We start from the raw sequence: 20184 nt of genomic DNA, 5'->3' as shown, positions 1-20184 counted from the left end.
TAGACATTATTGTATGAAACACGAACGCTGTTCATCGGATTAGGCGTGTCCTTGTCTTGGACATGCATCGGTGTTGAACATGACACGATAATGATACTTATTTTTTACATTGGATTAAGTCATTTTCTCAAATTATTACACAAACACTCCTTTGGCTAAGCGTGTCCTTGTCTTTTCATGTTATAAACTATAAGCTCAAACGCTACTTGAAATTACATATAAAAAAGAAGAAAAAAAAACCATAATTAAACTACTAAAAAACTTGTTACCATAATTATTTGTGTTACCAATTGAAATAGCCGGTCTTATCTGGTTTTTAAAACATTGGTTTACACACACTCTACTTTCTTCATAAACAAAACATGAAAAGACGTATCTATCCCTAAAGATTATCCAGAATGTTCTAGCATCTTCTTTCTTTCCTCTTTACACTCACACAAAACAACCCTTATAACAACAAGTCAACAACACTCCTCACTATCGCCACTTCACAAAATTCTTCATTAAATTCTTTCACAGACAAACAAAAAACACAGTCAAATCAAAATGTTTGGAGTAGTTTTCCCAAACCGTAGTTTCCCAATGGATATCTCAACCTTCGCTCAAATCGACACTTTCCATTGGATTCTCGACATGAACACATTCGTCGGTAAGTTAACTTTCTTAACCTTCACTCTCAAGCGCACATTAGCATCTTCCATTCTCAACTAACCACTCTCCTCTATCTTACGCCTCAGGTGAAGCATACGATCAAGTCACCGAAATCTGCATCTTCCTTCTCAACAACTTCACTCTCCCACCGGACAAAGCACTCGCCGTCTACGTCCAATCACCTGGTTCACCGTTCGTCTTCTGCGGCGCCGTTACTATTTCCCGTCCTTCTGCTGTGTTATCACTTTTATGGCCGGAGATTGGTTCTGGTAATGTACAGCCACAATTGACGGCGGATGCTCAACCGTTATCGGCGAAAATTGGTGTTTCGGTTGAGGATCTGGCGACTTTGCCGTCTCTGGATGTTGCTGGTGAAAAGAGGATTGAAAGGTTAGCGATGAAAGTTGGTGAGAATTTGTTTAATTTTATGCAATCATTTTGTGGTGTTGATGGTTCGAAATTGATTGTTCCGATGGATATTTTGGATCGGTGGTTTAAGAAGTTTCAAGAAAGGGCTAAACGTGATCCTGAATACTTGAAGGGTTTTGCTTTGTAAGTTTTTGTTTTTAATTTAGGTTAAATTTTGTACTAGTTTAAATGTTGAAAAAAATTGAAATTATGATAGGGAATAGAAAGTGGTGGTTGTTGTGTTAATGTGATTTTAATTTAGATGTGTTTTATGGAGAAAATCAAGGTTCAATTCGAATTCATGGTGTTGTACTATTTATGTACTGAATATAATTGGAAGAGTTTTTTTGTGTAGGTAATGAAAATGTAGGTTTTTACCCCCTTTTTCCTTTTGTTAATTTGAAATTGAATGAGTTGTTTATAGCTTTTTTGAGATACATAGTATTAGAATTTTAGACATTGTTGTATGAAACACGAATGCTGCTCATCGGATTAGGCGTGTCCTTGTCTTGGACATGCATCGGTGTTGAACACGACACGACACCGATACTTATTTTTACATTAGATTAAGTCATTTTGTCAAATTATTACACAAACACTCCTTGGGCTAGGCGTGTCCTTGTCTTTAACATGCGTTGGTGTTGGACACGACAAGACACCGATACTTATTATTACATTGGATTAAGTCATTTTATCATATTATTATCGGTGTGCATGTTAGTGTATGTGTTGTGTTCGGTGTCTGTTTCTGAATATGTGGGACAATGTTTTATGTTGTTGGTGAATTAGTGATGACTGATAGGTAGTATATGTTTACTACATGTTGACTATGGTGCTAAGTGGTAACTAGTAACTGCTAAATCATGTTCTGGTTTTTACTTAGAGGAAAAAAGCCATATAGTTGGTTAAGGTACTGAAACACATATAAGGGTCAGTTCTTCTGTCAAAATAATTAGAGAACTCAATTGCTATAGTTTTTGATGTGTAAAGCCACTCATTTCTACAATTGATAACATAATTAAACCTCCGTGCGCTTGTCTATTTATCTTGATAGAATCTCTACTGTAGTTACTAAGTTGACAATAAAATGTTGTTAAAGAATTAGGTGAATCTAGAATAGAAGCAAATGTTGGGGTAATTTGTTGCAGAATTAGCTTGAGTCTGCAGCATGCTGCATTGTTAGGAGGATCACAGGAACATTGCAGTTGTAAAAAAGGGTTTAATTTAAGCATATAGGACTAGTATTTGTGTGGATGATTTGATAATTGCAATGCAAGAGATCTAAAAGAATCTCAAAAGCACCAGGTATTGATAATTATTCTGTAGTAGTATTTTAATTTTATAAGGTTATGCTAAGTTCAATTGATGTTTCAGAGACAGGGCTTACTTTTATAAGGTTATAGGGAATGTGCTACGTGTTTGAAGTGTAGAACAGGAAACAGATAACATCAATTGAACTTGGCGTAATCTTATAAAAATAAATACTACTATGAAATAATTATTTTAAGAGTACACTTCAAACACTGAACACATTCCCTATAACCTTATAAGATTGACACGGTTCCTAGTTCTTCTCTCTCCCTCTTGATAACATTTTGAATTTTTTGAGGGGACAAGAAACTATTGTTAAAGAATCAGGTGAATTAAGAATGTTGGGGTAATTGTTGCAGGATTAGCCAGAGGTTTAGGGTATATTTGTTAGGGGGAGTTTTGAAGGGTTTTTGTTGGATGCTAGGTCTTTTGAGGATTAAGTCTATATTTTAAAGTATATTTGATATTTGATTTGATAATTTTAAAAAATTCAATGAACAACATATAAATGATTGAATAATACTGCATTTGATCGAATAATACTGCATTCACACTTAATTTTAAAATAGTCTTCCAGTCCTGTTTTATGCAGTGTTTGTTTCTACCAAATGGCTAAGATTGCTGTGAATCGTACAATTGTTCTGATAGAGTCATTTGAGAAATCTAAATTATTGATACAAACACTTAATCTTTCTAAAAACATTCTAAATTTTAGAAAGTAAACTTAATTGTATTCTAAAGTGAAGTCTCAAGAAATAATAGACATGGTAAGTGTGATATTTGCATGACTAGTAAGAAGGAATACACGATTTGCTGAAACCATTTTTATTATATGGATCAACAACCAATTCCACAACTGTGTTTAACAGATATGAAATGAGGATAATGAAAAAGAATATGAAATAAAAAAATGTTATTGGTCTACAATACTCATATGTTTTCACCATGGTGTCAATGTTCTTGCTCTCAATACCAATCTAATTAAGTAGATACTGCTTGTTCATCTCAACACCGGAAGAACTAATAGTAGCTTCTCTCTACACCTCAACTGAGGATATGTCAAATTATATTGAAAATCACAGGGGAAATCGAAAATCATGCACACTCTCATACATAAATGCAAGTGAATGCAGACACCAATTTCTCTATAATAAAACTCATAAGTTAACATCAAGTCTATAATAAAATGGAATTTAACGCAGCTGCCTTTAATTGATTGATTAATATCATTAAGATTAATTGTGGCATATGGAAATGCTACATCAGAATTTATAGGAAATCAAATTGCTGGGTAAAAAGCTAGTAACTTGTATACATCCCTATGTTTCACTACAGTTTCACTTTTATATTTATATGTATAAGGTAAACACAGAAGATGAAGAAGCTCACAATTCACAGATGATTATTGGACAAGTCAATTCTCCTCCTCTAAGGAGGAAGAGGGCGGAGGAGCACCATCTGAAAATTCCAATCCCTCCTGCTCCTGCATCAATTCCGGATTGACCACCGGTGCCGGCGGATTAGGCGCATGTGTGAAGTAAGCAAGAATGACAGCTTTATATATTCCTTTCAATATCCATATCAAAAAGAAAACCACCATGACTGTGATGACGACAGCAACGGCAACAAGATAGAGAGAGTAGAGATCCATAGCATTAGCAATGATGAAATGCAGTTCATCATATTCATGGTGCATTGTAAATGTAATTGTTATAATACTCTCTCCCATTTGGCCATTGCCAAATTTGTCTGTGATTGTGTGTATGGCAATAGACAAGAATTTTCTTTTATTTATCAAAAACAAAAAATTGATTGATTGCATTTATTTCCAAGACATTATTAGTACTCCACTAACAAGTTTTCCTTAATCTCACGTTAAATCTATTCTTAACCTTTCACACTCTATGTCAAACGTGAGAGTCTTTCTCAACCTTTCCACTTCTCTTGTTTTTTTTTTTGGTTTATGGTGAGATTGGGATCGAACCGAAAACCTATAGCATATTACGCAAACCCCTTACCACTAGACCAAATCTAATGACTTCTTGTTGATAATTTTTTAACTTAATAAAAAATCTTGTTGTAAAAATCAAATGAATTTTTTTCCCTTTTTGAATTTGAGGTTTCCATCCATTTCATCACTTCAGAATCCATGCCCTCAAATTCAATGATGTTAGGCCAGAATTCTCTTCAATTTAATTGGATTTATAAATACCTATACACAAATGAAACAAACAAGAGACACCTTTTTGTGTGTACAAATTAAGAGACACTTGTTATTCATACATATGGTTTAAGAATTAAGATATGTTTAGTAATGCCAATATGTGGGGTTAGCCAAGGTTTAATTTACCTTGATAATAGACTCTTTTCTTCAGAAGTGCTTATAGAAAATATTTAAATAGGAGTATATTGCACTTGAAACTCACTCATATGCTCATTAGGTTCAAAACTTAAACACTGACATTTAAATTCCAACAAGTAGTACTCAACACAGAACAAATGTATTCGTAACAAAACATGTGCCGGTAAAATCTACAGTTTATAGGGACAACATAATAGAAGATATTTTCTTTTTGAGATAATAGAACATGTTTTTTTATTTTTATTTTTTATATTTTTTTTTTCTTTTCATTTTATGAGCTGCACTGTATCAGCCTCTATTTTGTTTAACACCAAATCAACTCTTCTCTAGCTGCTAATATTGCCACTTCATTGATCAACACTGATGATCCAAAGAACCTTGTTGAATTTAACATTGTTATCCACCTTCCAATCAAGCTGACTTCCTCCAATTATCAAACAATAACATAGTATAAGGATGGAGGATCAACTCTCTTCTTATTGGAAGAACCTTTGCAGTTGCAGAATTACATCATTGGTTATGTACTTCTCAACGTGTCTGTTACTTTCTATCAACGATGGTGATTTCTACACTATGAAACCTTCCCATTCCTTCTGGATTTGACAAACAACTGCTACATAACGCGATCCGTGGATCATGTAATGGTGAAGAAACTCGTATTGTCATGACAGTTGCTGATACTTCTCATGATGTGTGGATTGCACTGCTGCGTGCATTCTCCAACTGTTCGCACTCCACAGATATGTCCTTGAAGGAGAGATCAATTCCGTTTCCAAATACTCCGCCTTATCCAGCTCTAACATTCAATCAATTCTGGTAAGAAATTACAATAACTAATTACTACGATATTAATCCAACACAGAGTGTCTTTGTTTTGCATGTGTTCAAAGAATCCACTATGAAAAAAAGACACACTCGTTTGTTTTCTGCTCACATCTGTTTTTTTATCTCCCCTCCATTTTTTCCTAGTGACCATACTATTGAAGCACAGCTTCCCAGAGGCTTTCCATTCCACCTCTATTTTTGTTGCTTCCAAACAATGCATGAATATTAATCTCTTCTGTGGGAACAATTTTGATCACCCAAAAAACCCATCATTATGTACAGGATGGTGACTCACATTCAACAAAATTAATCACATCAAAAGTTATAATCGCATGTTATGTTATAACATGATCCTGTATTGTGGTTTCAATTCAACTGAATACCTAATGTTTTTTCATTCTTTTATGTGATGGGCAGCTGCACTAATATTATGGCATATACATCTTTGTTACATAGAACTTCATACAAGTACAACGTTTACAACTCATTCCCAAATTACATTATTAACCAATACAAATGTAATGTATACTATAAGTTGTACAATACCAGGTAATAACATAGGCTAACAAAGAAAAGCAACCGGTTTTTCAACCGTTAATTGAAACACGATACATACTACCAGCATATTTTATCTACACTGCTCTCAGCTCATAAGTAGAAACATAATCATAGCCATTTGAAACCAAACAGTGGGTGTGATTTAGGAATGTTCCAGTCAAAAGAAGAAGCTTTGCCATTTCACAACATACACATTTAACTTGATGCATAACTCCTACAAGTGACCAGCTCCTAATCGGAATGTTTGTGTAAAAGGTTGCGGCTACCCCAAGCAGCAGAATAAGTTGAAATTGCTGAGCCACTCGTGCTTAACGAATGTTTTGCAAATCCAAGGCTCTTTGTAGTTACCAACCATACAGCATAAAAGAATCCAACCCATCCTGGCTCGTATTATTTTCATGTTCATGGAATAATAGTGTTAGACCAGAGAAAAATAACAACATAGAAGAGCAATCTTGCATAAAAATCCATCTCATAAAGCTAAAAACTCAAAGTATTGCATTAGATTGCAGTGTGGAAAGGACAAAATCTATTGTCTTGTATAGGAGTTGCCATAGAACCTCTGCAGCGGCTAGCATCCGCAAACAAGTAATGGATCTAGATTTCATGCAGTCGCAAAATAATGCAGTAGGTGAATTTAATTTTAAATTGAGTAAATCTGATATAAAATACAACTTAACATCCAAGCCATTTGATTTTTATCCTATAGCCGAGATCAAGACTGTTGGAAATGCCATCTGCAGTGAATCCATTTCCAACTAGTTGAGACCGAATGAAAGAATTCAATTAGGCAATTTTGGGATTCTGTTCCGCAACTATTTTGACTGGCATGTGTGACAGATCTCAAATAATTGGCATATAAATAATTTAATTTGATTAGGTGATTAGGGTGTTCTGAGGTAAATATCAACCTATGTAGCATCAACACTAGGTTGAAGGTGTGTGCAAATGTCTGAGGTGTGTCAGTCTATGACACTGACACATCTAATTATATTCAATCACTTTCATTTTTTCAAATTATTATCAGTTTATATGTGTCCGCGTTAGTGCCCTGTCTGATATTCGGGCATGTGTCTGTCTGTGTCGATACTTCATATATGTCAACAAGGCGTGTCTAATCCATGTAAAATTATACACAAAAATGAAAACATTCAACATACTATGAAAATGTATGTAGCAACCAGAACACACATACATACTTCGGAAAGATTCAAGTATCTTTATATACTGAGTAATACAACAAACTAGCAAAACATTGATCTGAAATAATGCCAGTCTTCAACAAAAGGAAGCAGTTCAATTGAAATTCAGAATCTAAGCATGTACTAAAAGTCCAATTTATAACTACATGTCATTAAAAAAAATGAAATCTATTTCCTTACTCAAATTACACAACCAATCAAAATATTCATAACAATTTAAATCGCAAACAAGATCAAGCAATTAAAGAGAAAAGAATAAGGTTGGCAAAGGCAAACAGCCAGTTACCTGTAGTTATCAGAATAGCTACGGTTGTCCAAAACGTAACAGTGGCAATAGCAAATATGGCTATTGATAATGCTCCAATATATATTGCTGCCACAAAAGCAAAGAAAAGAGCCAAGAATCCTCCGGCTACAGCTAAAGAAATGAGAAGGGAGACAATGATGGCATTGATAGTTGCGACCAGAAGGACAAGCATAAAGGTAAGGAGTCCTGTCAAGGCAACAAGAGCAATTGTCCCAACCTGCAGCAATTTGAAAAACAAACCATAATGAAACTGAAATTTTATGAAATGAGATCTTTTTCATTCATTCATGATTAACAAAGATCAGCCAAATGGTTTATATACAAAGGAATGGAAAATGCCAGCTCAGCAATCTTTAACAAACTTCCTAACTGCATAATTGAGAATGAAAAACAGAAAAAACTAACTAACTAACTAACTTGAGACGGACTCTTCTTCTAACTCAGCAAGACATGTAAAAGAATCTTCAACGGTGAGATATGGAAAAGAAAAAAAGAGATCGAAGACATGTACATTATTGATTCCAATCATAAGATGTGTAATATGATCAAACATTCGTTAGACATAAGTGTAAAATTTATTTATAATGTCTGTTATAGTTATCAAAATTAAACATGCATATGTGTATTGGTTAAATTAATCTTTAACACGTCCTCAATCAATTTAGTCCCTAAAATCCTTCAGTGACTAATTTTACTTATATTACATGTTTCACACTCCCCAGTTAAGCACATCAAGATTTTAAATAAATGTCCACAACCACAACAATCTATACTGCAACATAATGGTTTTTGATTATTGAAAGTGTAATGTGACAACGATTGAGGCTCATCGGTTCAAATTTGATCAACAAACAAATAAACGTTGATGTATCTGGTCCAAATTTTGGATCAGATACATCAATTTTTGTTGATCCAACTGTTTCTTGTACACAGGACCGGAGGTAGTGTTACTAATTTTAGTATGAAAAATAATTATTAAGTGCTCTATAATCACTAATCGATCTCCTCCTAAGAACAATCATTGGTAATATAAAGATTCCGAAGCAATTTTCGGCAATTAGTAACTGCAATCACAATTTTCAAAATATTATTAAAACACAAACAATTGAATTAACCAATGGTAACAAGAACTGAAATGAAATTGAATTTAACGAACAAATGAACGAATTCAACGACAATGTAGAGAGAGAGAGAGAGAGAGTAACCGAACCGAAATGAGAAGGAGAGGGCGGAGGGAAGAGCCTTGACGAGACCAGAGAAGAATGCGGCGAGTGTAGTCTCTAGAAGATTCGGGGATGAAAGGAGAGAGAGAGGTTTTGATACGAGTAACAGTATAAGAAGGTTCTGATATCAGACGCTGAACGACGTCGTAGATGTTTTCAGTTGTGTTTTTCTTGTTCTCATTCTCTTCTTGTTCTAGTAATACTCCGTTTGGCTTCTCCGCCATGTTTCGGTTTCAGATCGAGGTGAGTGATGAGAGTTTGTTTGTTGGTTAGTTGGAGAATAGAAAAAACTTCAAAGCAGTAGCAGAGATTTCAGATTGAACCAAACTGGAAGTGTTTAATAAAAAATTAATGATTTAAGTAGCTGATAAATGTAAAATAATATCAAATGGTATTCTCATTTCATAATAAAATTTATATAAATTAATATTTAAGATATTTGGCTTTTAATTTAAATTTATCACTCTTTTATATATTATTATTAAAAAATATGTTTTATTAAAAAAAATTATTTAGATTTATTTACATTTCAGTTTTTAACTTTTATAACAACAATTAAACATTACAATAATGATAACATTATACTAATTTTTTATTTTCTATCTCATAAAAAAGTTATACTAATTTAACCAATAAAGACAAAAATGTACGATTGATATGACAAAATTCAAATGTTCGGAATAGTGATGTCTTTGAATCTGCAACATTGAAAACACTAAAGTGATTGAATCTGCATTGAATTTGGATTGAAGTCAAAATAAATATTGTACCAAGACGAAAAATCAACACAAATACCGTACTAAGACAGAAAATCAAAACAAACAACTCCGCACTACGAAAGGAAATCAGGAAGAAAGAAAACTTAAACGAAACCTAAAAATATATGAAAATCACATATTTAAATAAAAAGAAATAAAAAAACAATGAAGAGAGGGATTATTCTGGATCCAAATTGGCACTAAATTATCCACTCTCTAGTGGATGAACATAAAAGAAGCAAAGAGAAACTAGAGTTATTTACCCCCTCGCCCAATTTTTTAAGCGGGTTAGGTGGGGCATACCAACTTAAGACATTGAGCCTAAAATCTCAGTTCAGCTCGTAAATAAATGCCAGATTAAACAGGCCGGTCTGACGGATCTAACCTGTTTTGCCACCCTAACATTATTTATTGAGTAAATAAGCAAGTTCGTCCTCAAAGTCATCAATTGATTTAACCTCCGTCAATCAAATAAGTTCCTAATTAGTTATTTTTGCCGTTAGAAGTTAGAACATTTGAAAATTTGAGGTGAATAGGAAATAGAGGAGGTGGCATGTCCACGTGTGGGGACTTTTTTTTAACTTATTCATTGATTGCGGTCATTGAAAATTTTAAGAGAATCTCCAAGCTCACAAGTACTCCCTCCATCTCAAAACATTTTTATAAGCAAAATATTATTATAAGAGAGTATAAGGGCTACTCACTCGTTTACAAAATAAAGCAAGTTATAATATGCTTTGAAGACAACCAGTGGATCAAAACACCAGTTTGGGAAAGACGTAAAAGCCAAACGACCTACACGACTAATAAAGCAAATCCACGAAATAGTCTTAATGATATTCAGTAAATAGATGCATTAGGTAACACTCCTTTGAACACGACGTCGTTTCTAAGTTTCCAAATGTACCAAGTAGTACCTAACCAAATCAAATGTCTCACACGGTTTTCTTTTTTTTAACTTGATCAAATTCCCAAAAGACAAAAAGTGGTTTCATCCTTCCAAACCCAATGAAGGACTGTGGCCTAACCAATTAAAAACTTCTCCCCACACACCTTTGATAAAGGAGCATTAGAAGAAAAGATGGGTACAATCCTCATCGAGCTGAAAACAAAAATACAAGGAAGATCGTGCGTATTAAGTAAAATACATCTACGGTTTAGGGCAACCCGCGTCTGTAACCTTTGTAAAAGTAATCTCCATCCGAAGACGTTTACCTTTGATGAGACATCATTCAACCATAGCTTTTGAATAGCACCTAACACATTCGAATCCAATAAATTAGTATACCGATCTTTGAGCAACAAATTATAGCAGGATTTAACAGAAAAGAGGCCAATCGATCCCGGTGCCCATCTCCACCTATCGACATTATCTAACTGGAGAGAGAAACCTACTAACAAATTTTGAAGATCCAGAAGATGTTGATATTCAATGTCAGATAGTTCAACACGTCACTGCCAATTCCATAGGAGAGTTTCGCCTTTCCACTTCAGTCTATCTGATATCAGCACATCTGGACTTGTTTCTTTTAAAAAAGATTAGGAAACAAATCACTAAAAACTTGGTTTCCAAACCATTTAAACCTCCAAAAGCCAATATATATTAAGACCATTTCCCACACAACATCTCACATTTGATTTGAACTTATCAACGGCGCCATACTTGCCAAGGCCTATTACATCTCTCCACCAAATAGAGTCCTTAGTTCTGTTCACATTCGAAGCCTCACACAATAATCGTGTAGGCAAATGACCACATGTAAATCTCAACAAATCCGCCCACACCGCTTGCACATGAATTAAGAAAGAAAAAATTCATTTAATGAATGTTTTAGTTTTTGTAAGGACACAAATCATAAAATATCATTAATTGTATTTTGATTTCTTAAAAGAACCAAAATTTTGGGACAAAATTAAAAAGTTAAAAGAACTAAAATTTTGGAACGAAAAGAATAATATGTATTGAAAATTATTGCATGATGATTTCCAATCAAACTTTTGATACTTCCAATTGTTTTGATAAACTAACCGACTTAATGTAACATTGCTCCACACATTATTTTCAATGCATCCGGAGAATTTTAATTTAGCTTTCCAATCTAAATGTAGCTACTCTTTTTTTTACTTATGAGTATCTGGCAAATGATGAAGGTCTACCAGAGATGCCAACTTAGTTGGGATCTATTTTAGATTTTTTGATGTCATTATGCTCTTAATTCACCAATTTTTTTATCGAATAAGATCAACTTTTAAAAAAATGCACAATCTTTAATGACACTATTTAATGGATCATTTTCCAATACATATTTAATATCTTAACTTCTATATTTAATCACTCTAGTCGTTAATATAAGAAGAAGTTGCCTTTTTAAATATATTGAAAAATGAATGTATCTAATCTAAATATAAATTAAATACATTCATTTTTCAATGTATCTAATTAAAAAGTTGATTTTTTCTTATATTAAAGACCGAAAAGAACATTAACTTTCTTTTTAGATTCTCAATCCAACAATTGATGTTTTCAACAAACTTTTGATATTTGCTAATGACACACTCCTCAACACTTTACTTTCTAATGCATACTTTTCCAATTTTTTTTTTTTGACCGAAGGAAACTCATGACATTTCATTAGCAATAATATAATCGATACAAGAGGGTACATCAATGAAAATATGGAAACTAGCTAGAGATGAGGCCACATTTGCTAATATATGAGCGGCCTCATTGGCTTGTCTCCTAACAAACTCAACCCGAGAGTTTCTAAAATGAGAGTTATGAATATATTGACAATCTTTAATGACATCTCCTAACCCAGAAATATCTCTTGCTTTGCTATGAAACTTTGCAACAACATTCTTAGAGTCAAGTTCAAAGTCTACATTCTCCAATTGCAACTCTTGGATCCACTTCAAAGCATGGAGCAAACCTACCACTTCTCCGGTGTCGACATCAAGAATGGGGGAAAACCATTCAGTTTTTGCAAGGACAAAACTCCCTTGATCGTCTCGGATACAAATACCAATCCCTGTCCTATTGCGCCTTATAGAGAAAGAAGCATCAACATTACACTTATATCTTCCTGCAGGTGGTTTTGACCATACCGAGTCAACATGTTGTTGCGGAACGGTTCGTCGTTGTTGTTGTTGTTCCTGTGCTACATTCCACTCCATGATTAAGTTTCTTGCTCGGTCACACACCACATGTAGTGTTTCACTATGATTCTTCCATATTTTATTATTCCGCTGCTGCCATATACTCCATAACAACGCTGCAAAGAGAGAGCGTTCAGCTGTTCCAAGAACCTGCAACACAGAAAAAATTGTACAAGTAATTTCGGCATTATTATTAATGTGTTGTTGTATCATGTTCCACCAGCCCACATTCCGCCACAAAGATTCACTATTTTTGCACAAAAAGAAAACATGGTGACGGTCTTCTAAGCCATCATCACATAGCACACAAGAATTTGGACAATTAACCCCTTTTTCGTTAAGGCGAACTCTAGTTGGAACACAGTTACGACATAACCTCCAAAGAAAATTCCTTAATTTAGGTGGAGATTTTATCGTCCAGATTAAATTCCAGTGTCCCGGAACTTGTAGGTGAGAAGTATCAATAGCATCCACAACGCAGTAACGATAAGCACTTTTAACAGAATAAATACCATTCTTCTCATATCTCCAAATAATCCGATCATTCTGAACCGACGCAAGAAGAGGAGTTTTGAGAATTTTTGTTGCAGTATTGTCATCCACTAAGTCTTGAATTAAAGGGGCATTCCACCTTTTTTCATTGCCTATAAAGATGTCAGATATAGTCATATTTGCTAGTTCCTCATGCAAATTTGGTGGTGTTGGAATGATTGACCCATCTGAAATCCACCTATGATTCCACATAGGAATGTCATGCCCAGACCTAACCACCCATTGGTAACCATTTCTCACTACAAATTTTGCACTCCAAATGCTACGCCAAACGTAACTTGGGTTGTGACCAATGCTTGAACTAAGAAAATCACTTCGAGGAAAATATTTAGCTTTGAAAATTCTAGTGATTAAACTACCTGGATTGGTTAATAAGTTCCAGGCCTGCTTACCAAGCATTGCATAATTAAAAGCGGTAATGCTCTTAAAACCCAAACCATCAACATTTTTGTGCATCGCTAAGCGTTCTCATGATAACCAATGAATACCTTTAGCCTGCTCCTGATTGTGGCCCCACCAGAACGAATTCATCATCTTCTCAATTTCATCACTAAGAGAGTGTGGAATTAAGAAAATACTCATAATGTAAGATGGGATAGATTGCAGAACTGACTTGATCATAACCTCCCTGCCTGCTTGAGAGAGACAACGGCTGCTCCAAGAATTAATCTTTTTCCAAATTCTATCCTTAATGAACTTGAAAGTGGCCTTTTTACTTCGACCTACCATAGAAGGTAGTCCGAGGTATTTTCCAGTCCCCAGAACTTGTTGCACTCCTAATAAATTACCTATTGAATTCTTGATAGGAGATAAGACATTTCTGCTGAAGTAGACCTCAGATTTCAACAAATTTATTGATTGGCCTGAAGCAATTTCATAAGTAGAGAGAATGTTCTTCATAACCAAAGCCTCATTTTCTTCAGCTCTAAAAAAGAGGAAACAGTCATCTGCAAATAATAAGTGAGAAACAATGGGTGCATTTCGACAAATTTTGGCCCCATGAATATCACCTCTATCCTCGGCTTTCCGGATAAGTGCCGACAAACCCTCAGCACACATGATAAATAAATAAGGCGATAATGGATCACCTTGACGCAATCCTCTCCCGGGTACAATAGGGCCTACCATGTTCTCATTGAAAATGACCGAGTAATCCACGGTTTCAACACATAGCATGATCCATGAGATCCATTTTTGAGAGAAACCCAAAGTGCTCTGAACATCCTTTAAATAATCCCAATCAATCCTAACATACGCTTTGCTGATATCCAGTTTAAGCGCTACTTCGCCTTGCTTTCCTCTGGTCTTAGACTTCATATGATGAACAATCTCAATAGCGGTCATAGCATTGTCTAAGATTGATCTCCCAGGAATAAACGCCGACTGATATTCAGATATACATTTATCAAGAACATGCTTCAGCCTGTTAGCAAGTACTTTTGCCACCACCTTATAAAGAACATTACATAATGCTATAGGTCTCCAATCTTTCATGGAAGTTTGGTTGTCACCTTTAGGAATTAACGCAATATTAGTCGAGTTCAGAGTAGTCGGAAAGGAACCTGATTCCAGCCATGAGCAGCCTGCTGTGTATATTTCATGCCCACACATATCCCAAAAGTGTTGATAAAATCCCGGATTAAAACCATCCGGGCCTGGACATTTATCAGCTTGCATAGAGAAAATGGCATCCTTAAACTCATCAAAGGTGAAAGGTGCTGTCAACATATTGTTATCATCACTAGTCACCGAGGGAGTTAATGCATTTAGCACCATATCACGGGAGCTATTCTGTTTCTGGTAGAGAGATGAAAAATAATCTTTAGCAATTGCCGTCATACCCTCCATACTTTTCCATTTGTTAATTGTCATTTTAACTTTTCAATCTAAACGATTAATATTTTCAATCAACTTTTTTGACTAATTAGTGCTCTTTAATAATACACTTCTCAATGCATCATTTTTCAATGCATCTTTAATTTCTAAACTTCTACATTTATTAATTGTCATTTTAGTTTCTCAATCTGACATTTAATATTTTGAATCAACCTTTAATTTTTTTTGTACAAGATGAAGAAAAAAGGAAAAGATAAAAAGAAAATTATCTAGAAAAAATATTCCCACTAGCATCAGCTAGTAGGAGAAGACTCATTCCATCCGGCGGAACAACCATAGGAGAATAAGCTTCAGGGTTGCGAGCTCCAAACTTGGCCAAAAAATCTGCACAAGTGTTCCCCTCCCGAAGAGTATGCAACAACCTAACCCTCCAATTTCTAGTGAGAAGATCCTTAATGTTATAGATAATCGCTGCATAGTGGTGCCACTCATTTACATGATTAGATAACAGCTTAATCACGATTTTGGAGTCAGAATAGCACCACAAATCCTTAATGTCCAGCTCCCATGCCAAAACTAAACCATGGTACACTGCCAATAATTCCGCGTGAAGGATATTCGAAAAGCCTATATTTCCAGCAAAACCGTGCACCCACGCCCCGTCAGAGTTCCGAATCAAACCTCCGAAGCCAGAGATACCTGGATTGCCGATGCTACTCCCATCAACATTCAGAATCATCCCGATACCACCATGTGCATTCCAGCGAACCATTGTAGTGGTTGGACTTATGTTGGGTTTAAGAAAACACGTTCTTAGCAGTTGAGTCAGGTTCTCGGTGTTCGTCCTGAGAGTAAAGTAAGAGGTTACTTCATTTTCCATACATAGGAGATTCCTCGCGCGCCAAATCCACCACACTGCAGCTAGAAACAGAAAACTAGAGGGACCATCTATGCCATTGCGCAGCCATCCATACAAATTATCACCCTGGAAGAATGTCTGGTCCACAAAACCGATAGCTTTCCAGAAACACTTTATGAACTCACAATTTATTTTGTAAGTCATTGAAATTATTATTTTTTCCCCATATTTGTCCTTTAAGTTTAAAAATATTTGCATTTTTTGTCTGTTATTTGAGTTTCCGCTAAAAAAAATTATGTAATTTTGAGGCTTATGAGTTATGATAAACGATATATTTCACCCGCAAGCATAAAGTAAAAACTCTAGCAATATGTTCTCAAATAAATAACAATTTTAATATTCTCACCTTATGAATAAATTAAATTCATAAATAAATTAATATGTACAAGTGCACCATTATTTTGTTTTGTTTTTACCAAAATGAATATTACGTTTTTCAAGCATATGTACATCGTCAAAGGTTTGATCTCATATAGGCACGTATAGAAAACTAACTATTAAAATATGTCAACCTCTTTATAATAAATAAACCTCTCTATATACCTCAAAAGTTAGTCTTAATTTTTGAGCTAAAAAAAATACATAAGGTGCAAAAAATAAAAATTCATATTTTCATCTTTTGTAATATTCATAAATTTTTTCTTTGTTGTTTTTTAAAAATTAAAAATATCATCATGTAAGTGTCACATGTTTATACTAGATTGGTCCTTGAAATATGTATTTCTTCTACATATGTTTTTAAGTTTCAAATCGATTGCATTGTTAACCATTTCTTTTGCTTCCTTAAAATCAATTTATGCGACTTTATGAGACTTATTATAAAAGAAGATATTTCGCTTGCAAGGACAATATTTCTCACTATATATTCTCATAATTAAACCAAACATATATTCCTAATGTTTAAACACAAATACCACATAATGATACAATCAACATTTTGATTTTTGTGTTTAGCTACATTTGGTAGTTTAAAGCAATGGACTAGAATCAGGTGAACCAGGTGGTGTAGGAGTTTCATATGAACTTGGTGATATTGGAGTTTCCGATGGACTTGGTGCTACCGGTGTTTCCGATGGACTTGGTGCTACCGGAGTTTCCGACGGACTTGGTGTTACTGGAGTTGCAGGAGGACTCGGTGTTACTGGAGTTGCAGGTGGACCCGTAAAGGGCCACCATGGCCACCACCAACAATCAGTACTTACAGATCCATTGCCTTTAACACTATCCACATCATTTTGCTTTTCATCAACTGCAAAAGTATAAGCAATGATCAAATAAAATTACACATTTTTCAATCAAAATTTGCTTGAAATTAGTACTCACAAAATGTTTGATATGCATCTAGTTCATAATATGGTATAGATACGTCAAATATTACATGAATCTAAAAAACAAACTTTTTCTTATACTATAATAAGGATCGCAGGGAGTAATTTACAAATAGTAAACAAAAACTTCACAAATTTGGTTAGTCATAGTTGATAAATTATTCATTAACAAGTGTGTAGTTGAGGAAATCTTACCCAGGTTCCTAGCTTCCCCCATGAAAGAGATTAAAATAACCATGACCAAGAGGACTTGAATGAGCAAGTTTACTTTGGAAACCATTTTTCTGAAGTAAATTAGAACCAACTGAAAGTTTTCTAATGGGAAGATGTTAAAATTAGTGTCAAAATGTGCTCTATATATAAGAGTGCTAGATGAATAGTGGACATGTCCAATTAAGAATAATTAGTGTCATTTATTTGGTTCTTATCTTATCATGTCTTATACTCCTTCAGGTTTTATAAAAATGAAAAAAAATTACCATTTAAATTTATTGTAAAGTTGATGTATTTAGACTACAATGTTGTTTACATACATCAACAATTTTATAATGAATCGTAATCTTTTTTTTATATATAGAACCGAAGGGAGTATCATTTTATTTTAGGTTAAATATCTTATGTTATATTTTTAAATTGTTTTTTACTTTCATATATGAATATGTATAATATTTTATATTATATATTAAAATTCATTAGGTAATGTTTTTTTTTTTTTGACTAAAAATTAGGTAATACTATTTTTTATTACTAAAACAATAATTATATTTATTCAAATCAAATTGATATTTTAATAATAAATAGTTGTTTAAGGTAATATTGATTTTTCGGTCAAAACAAAAGGTAATATTGATTTTGTTAGGCACATATTATGCATAATTTTTTTTTAATATATTCATTTGCCTTATTTAATGATACTTAAATTTTATACATTGACCAACATTGAATTGCTATTTGGCACAAGTGGTAAGAGTCTTAGTTCCCCTTAAGCATGTGGTCGGGGTTTGGTTCTTGACTCATACGTAGGGAGAAAATTCGGTTCGAAGGAGACAATCCACCTTGTGTGCCCCACAGATTCCCCGACGGAGATTAGTCATTGCTAACATCGGTGAAAACTTCATACCAATATCATGGTAAAAAAAATAAATTTATACATTGAATATGAATAGTTAAATATGAACAATTAAATATATAATTTTAATTGTGATACTTATTATTAAATTTTATTCATTTGCCTTACTTAATGCTTCAAAACAAAAATTATGATATTTATTGAGTCAAAGAAAAGGGTGCGATATGTCCCGTGAGCTTAGTTCAGTTTGCAGGACATTGTATTATATATATATGCAGGAGAACAAAGTTCGAACTCTGGTTATTACATTTATCCATTTTAAGAGTATAATTTCTAGCCATTAAACTATTTAACAAAAAAAATTACGATGCTTAATTTGTAAAAAAAGGAGTGTTAACTTAATAGTAATACTAACAACTACCAATTAAGTTCTTCAAAAAAGAAAAAACTACCAATTAAGATATCCTTAAAAATAGTTTTTAAAATTTTAGCTTAATTATAATTTTCGTCTCTCTATTTTACTCAACTCATGAAAATAACCCCTCTATTTTAATGTTACCCGGTTTTAGTCCCGCCCATCTAATTATGATCTTATATGTCACATCTTTAATGACATTACAAAGACACTACCGACGTGCCAAAGTCCCCATACAATAAACCTTTCCATGTCACTAATTACATATATTTAAATTATAATAAAAACACAAAACTTAAAATAACAAATGTGAGCGTCAGAGAACTAACTTGTTTTGCAGGTACTTTTCCCACCATGATCCATCGTACCTGAACTCTATCGCTACAGTAACTAGCTCAGATCTCACCATCGGATTCACGTAATCCTGTTTGGGCAGAACAATACCCAATTTTCATACTCATATACTCCATCCGTAACACTATATAAACAAAAATCATATTTTTAGGTTCATCGCATAATTAATGTATTTAGTCTATATTATAGACCAAATACGTTGATTATTCAATTAATCTAGAAATGTGATTTTTGCTTATACTAGTGTTACGGATGGAGTATGTCTTAATATACAAAAATACTGTATAACAATATTATTAATGCAGAAAACACAATTCAAATTTCAAAGCCAAATCTTTTTTCAAAATAAACTCCTTCAAAGTTTCAATGTCATATCTGGTGAGTATGAAATTTTGTTGTCCATCATCTGCCGCTTGTAAAAATTTCATGGCCGCAACAACTCTGACTCTGCATCTTTCAAGTGTAAGATAAATTCAATTGATCCTATGTTCCTGACAACAAAAGAACAACAAGATCAATAAACCAAATGCGGAAAATAGGAACTTAAACAAAGCCATTGTTATAGTGTTGTGAATGCACAGTCTTTGAGTCTTCTAAGCTCTTACTCTCAACTATATAGATGGTGTATATATTTATGAATAATGGAATGAGAGCAAGCTTAGGGATCAAAGACTATTATATATGCTTGATTCTACCATCATGAATAAACAAGCCATTACCACCCAATTAATTGTCATTAATCTTATGACTAATTAGCAATCAAAACTTTCATAACCTATGGACCATTAAAAGTGAGGTTTTATTAACAATAATTTGTAAAGTAAAACCGATAAATTATTACATTCTCCCACTTGGTCCATATGATCTAATAATTGGCCTAAATAAGTCAACAAGTACATTCCTTAAGAAACAAACATGTGAATCATAGTGATAGTTCCTCTAAAAGCGAG

The 20184-nt window shown here is 33.8% G+C and overlaps 3 protein-coding genes across 3 annotated transcripts; 1 reads left to right on the top strand and 2 right to left on the bottom strand.

The window, feature by feature from the left end:
* The first annotated feature begins 378 nt into the window (after nucleotides 1–378).
* On the top strand, nucleotides 379–1436 carry LOC123881973 (protein OPI10 homolog). The gene is made up of 2 exons (XM_045930746.1): nucleotides 379–649; nucleotides 738–1436. The coding sequence occupies exons 1-2, from the start codon at nucleotides 547–549 to the stop codon at nucleotides 1205–1207; spliced, it is 573 nt and encodes a 190-aa protein (XP_045786702.1). The 5' UTR covers nucleotides 379–546; the 3' UTR covers nucleotides 1208–1436.
* A 4549-nt stretch (nucleotides 1437–5985) lies between these two features.
* Nucleotides 5986–9184, bottom strand: LOC123881719. Its single transcript, XM_045930449.1, has 3 exons — nucleotides 8835–9184; nucleotides 7604–7841; nucleotides 5986–6495 (listed from the first exon to the last, which is right to left on the bottom strand). The coding sequence occupies exons 1-3, from the start codon at nucleotides 9069–9071 to the stop codon at nucleotides 6347–6349; spliced, it is 624 nt and encodes a 207-aa protein (XP_045786405.1). The 5' UTR covers nucleotides 9072–9184; the 3' UTR covers nucleotides 5986–6346.
* Nucleotides 9185–16914: 7730 nt separating this feature from the next.
* On the bottom strand, nucleotides 16915–17729 carry LOC123924759 (anther-specific proline-rich protein APG-like). The gene is made up of 2 exons (XM_045977728.1): nucleotides 17592–17729; nucleotides 16915–17317 (listed from the first exon to the last, which is right to left on the bottom strand). The coding sequence occupies exons 1-2, from the start codon at nucleotides 17674–17676 to the stop codon at nucleotides 17037–17039; spliced, it is 366 nt and encodes a 121-aa protein (XP_045833684.1). The 5' UTR covers nucleotides 17677–17729; the 3' UTR covers nucleotides 16915–17036.
* Between the last annotated feature and the right edge of the window lie 2455 nt (nucleotides 17730–20184).

Source organism: Trifolium pratense, linkage group LG4 (assembly GCF_020283565.1).
Source record: "Trifolium pratense cultivar HEN17-A07 linkage group LG4, ARS_RC_1.1, whole genome shotgun sequence".
Lineage (NCBI taxonomy): Eukaryota > Viridiplantae > Streptophyta > Magnoliopsida > Fabales > Fabaceae > Trifolium > Trifolium pratense.
The sequence above is the reverse complement of the archived record's forward strand: the minus strand, read 5'-3'. Positions and strand labels throughout refer to the sequence as shown.

Excerpts from the sequence above, each read along its gene's own strand:
- LOC123881719 (XM_045930449.1), bottom strand. The coding sequence starts at position 9,071 with ATGGCGGAGAAGCCAAACGGAGTATTACTAGAACAAGAAGAGAATGAG. Across the intron at positions 7,842-8,834 it reads GCCCTCTCCTTCTCATTTCG|GTTGGGACAATTGCTCTTGT; the intron begins GTTCGGTTACTC and ends AAATTGCTGCAG. Across the intron at positions 6,496-7,603 it reads AGCTATTCTGATAACTACAG|GATGGGTTGGATTCTTTTAT; the intron begins GTAACTGGCTGT and ends AATACGAGCCAG.
- LOC123924759 (XM_045977728.1), bottom strand. The coding sequence starts at position 17,676 with ATGGTTTCCAAAGTAAACTTGCTCATTCAAGTCCTCTTGGTCATGGTT. Across the intron at positions 17,318-17,591 it reads GGGGGAAGCTAGGAACCTGG|TTGATGAAAAGCAAAATGAT; the intron begins GTAAGATTTCCT and ends ATACTTTTGCAG.
- LOC123881973 (XM_045930746.1), top strand. The coding sequence starts at position 547 with ATGTTTGGAGTAGTTTTCCCAAACCGTAGTTTCCCAATGGATATCTCA. Across the intron at positions 650-737 it reads CGACATGAACACATTCGTCG|GTGAAGCATACGATCAAGTC; the intron begins GTAAGTTAACTT and ends CTTACGCCTCAG.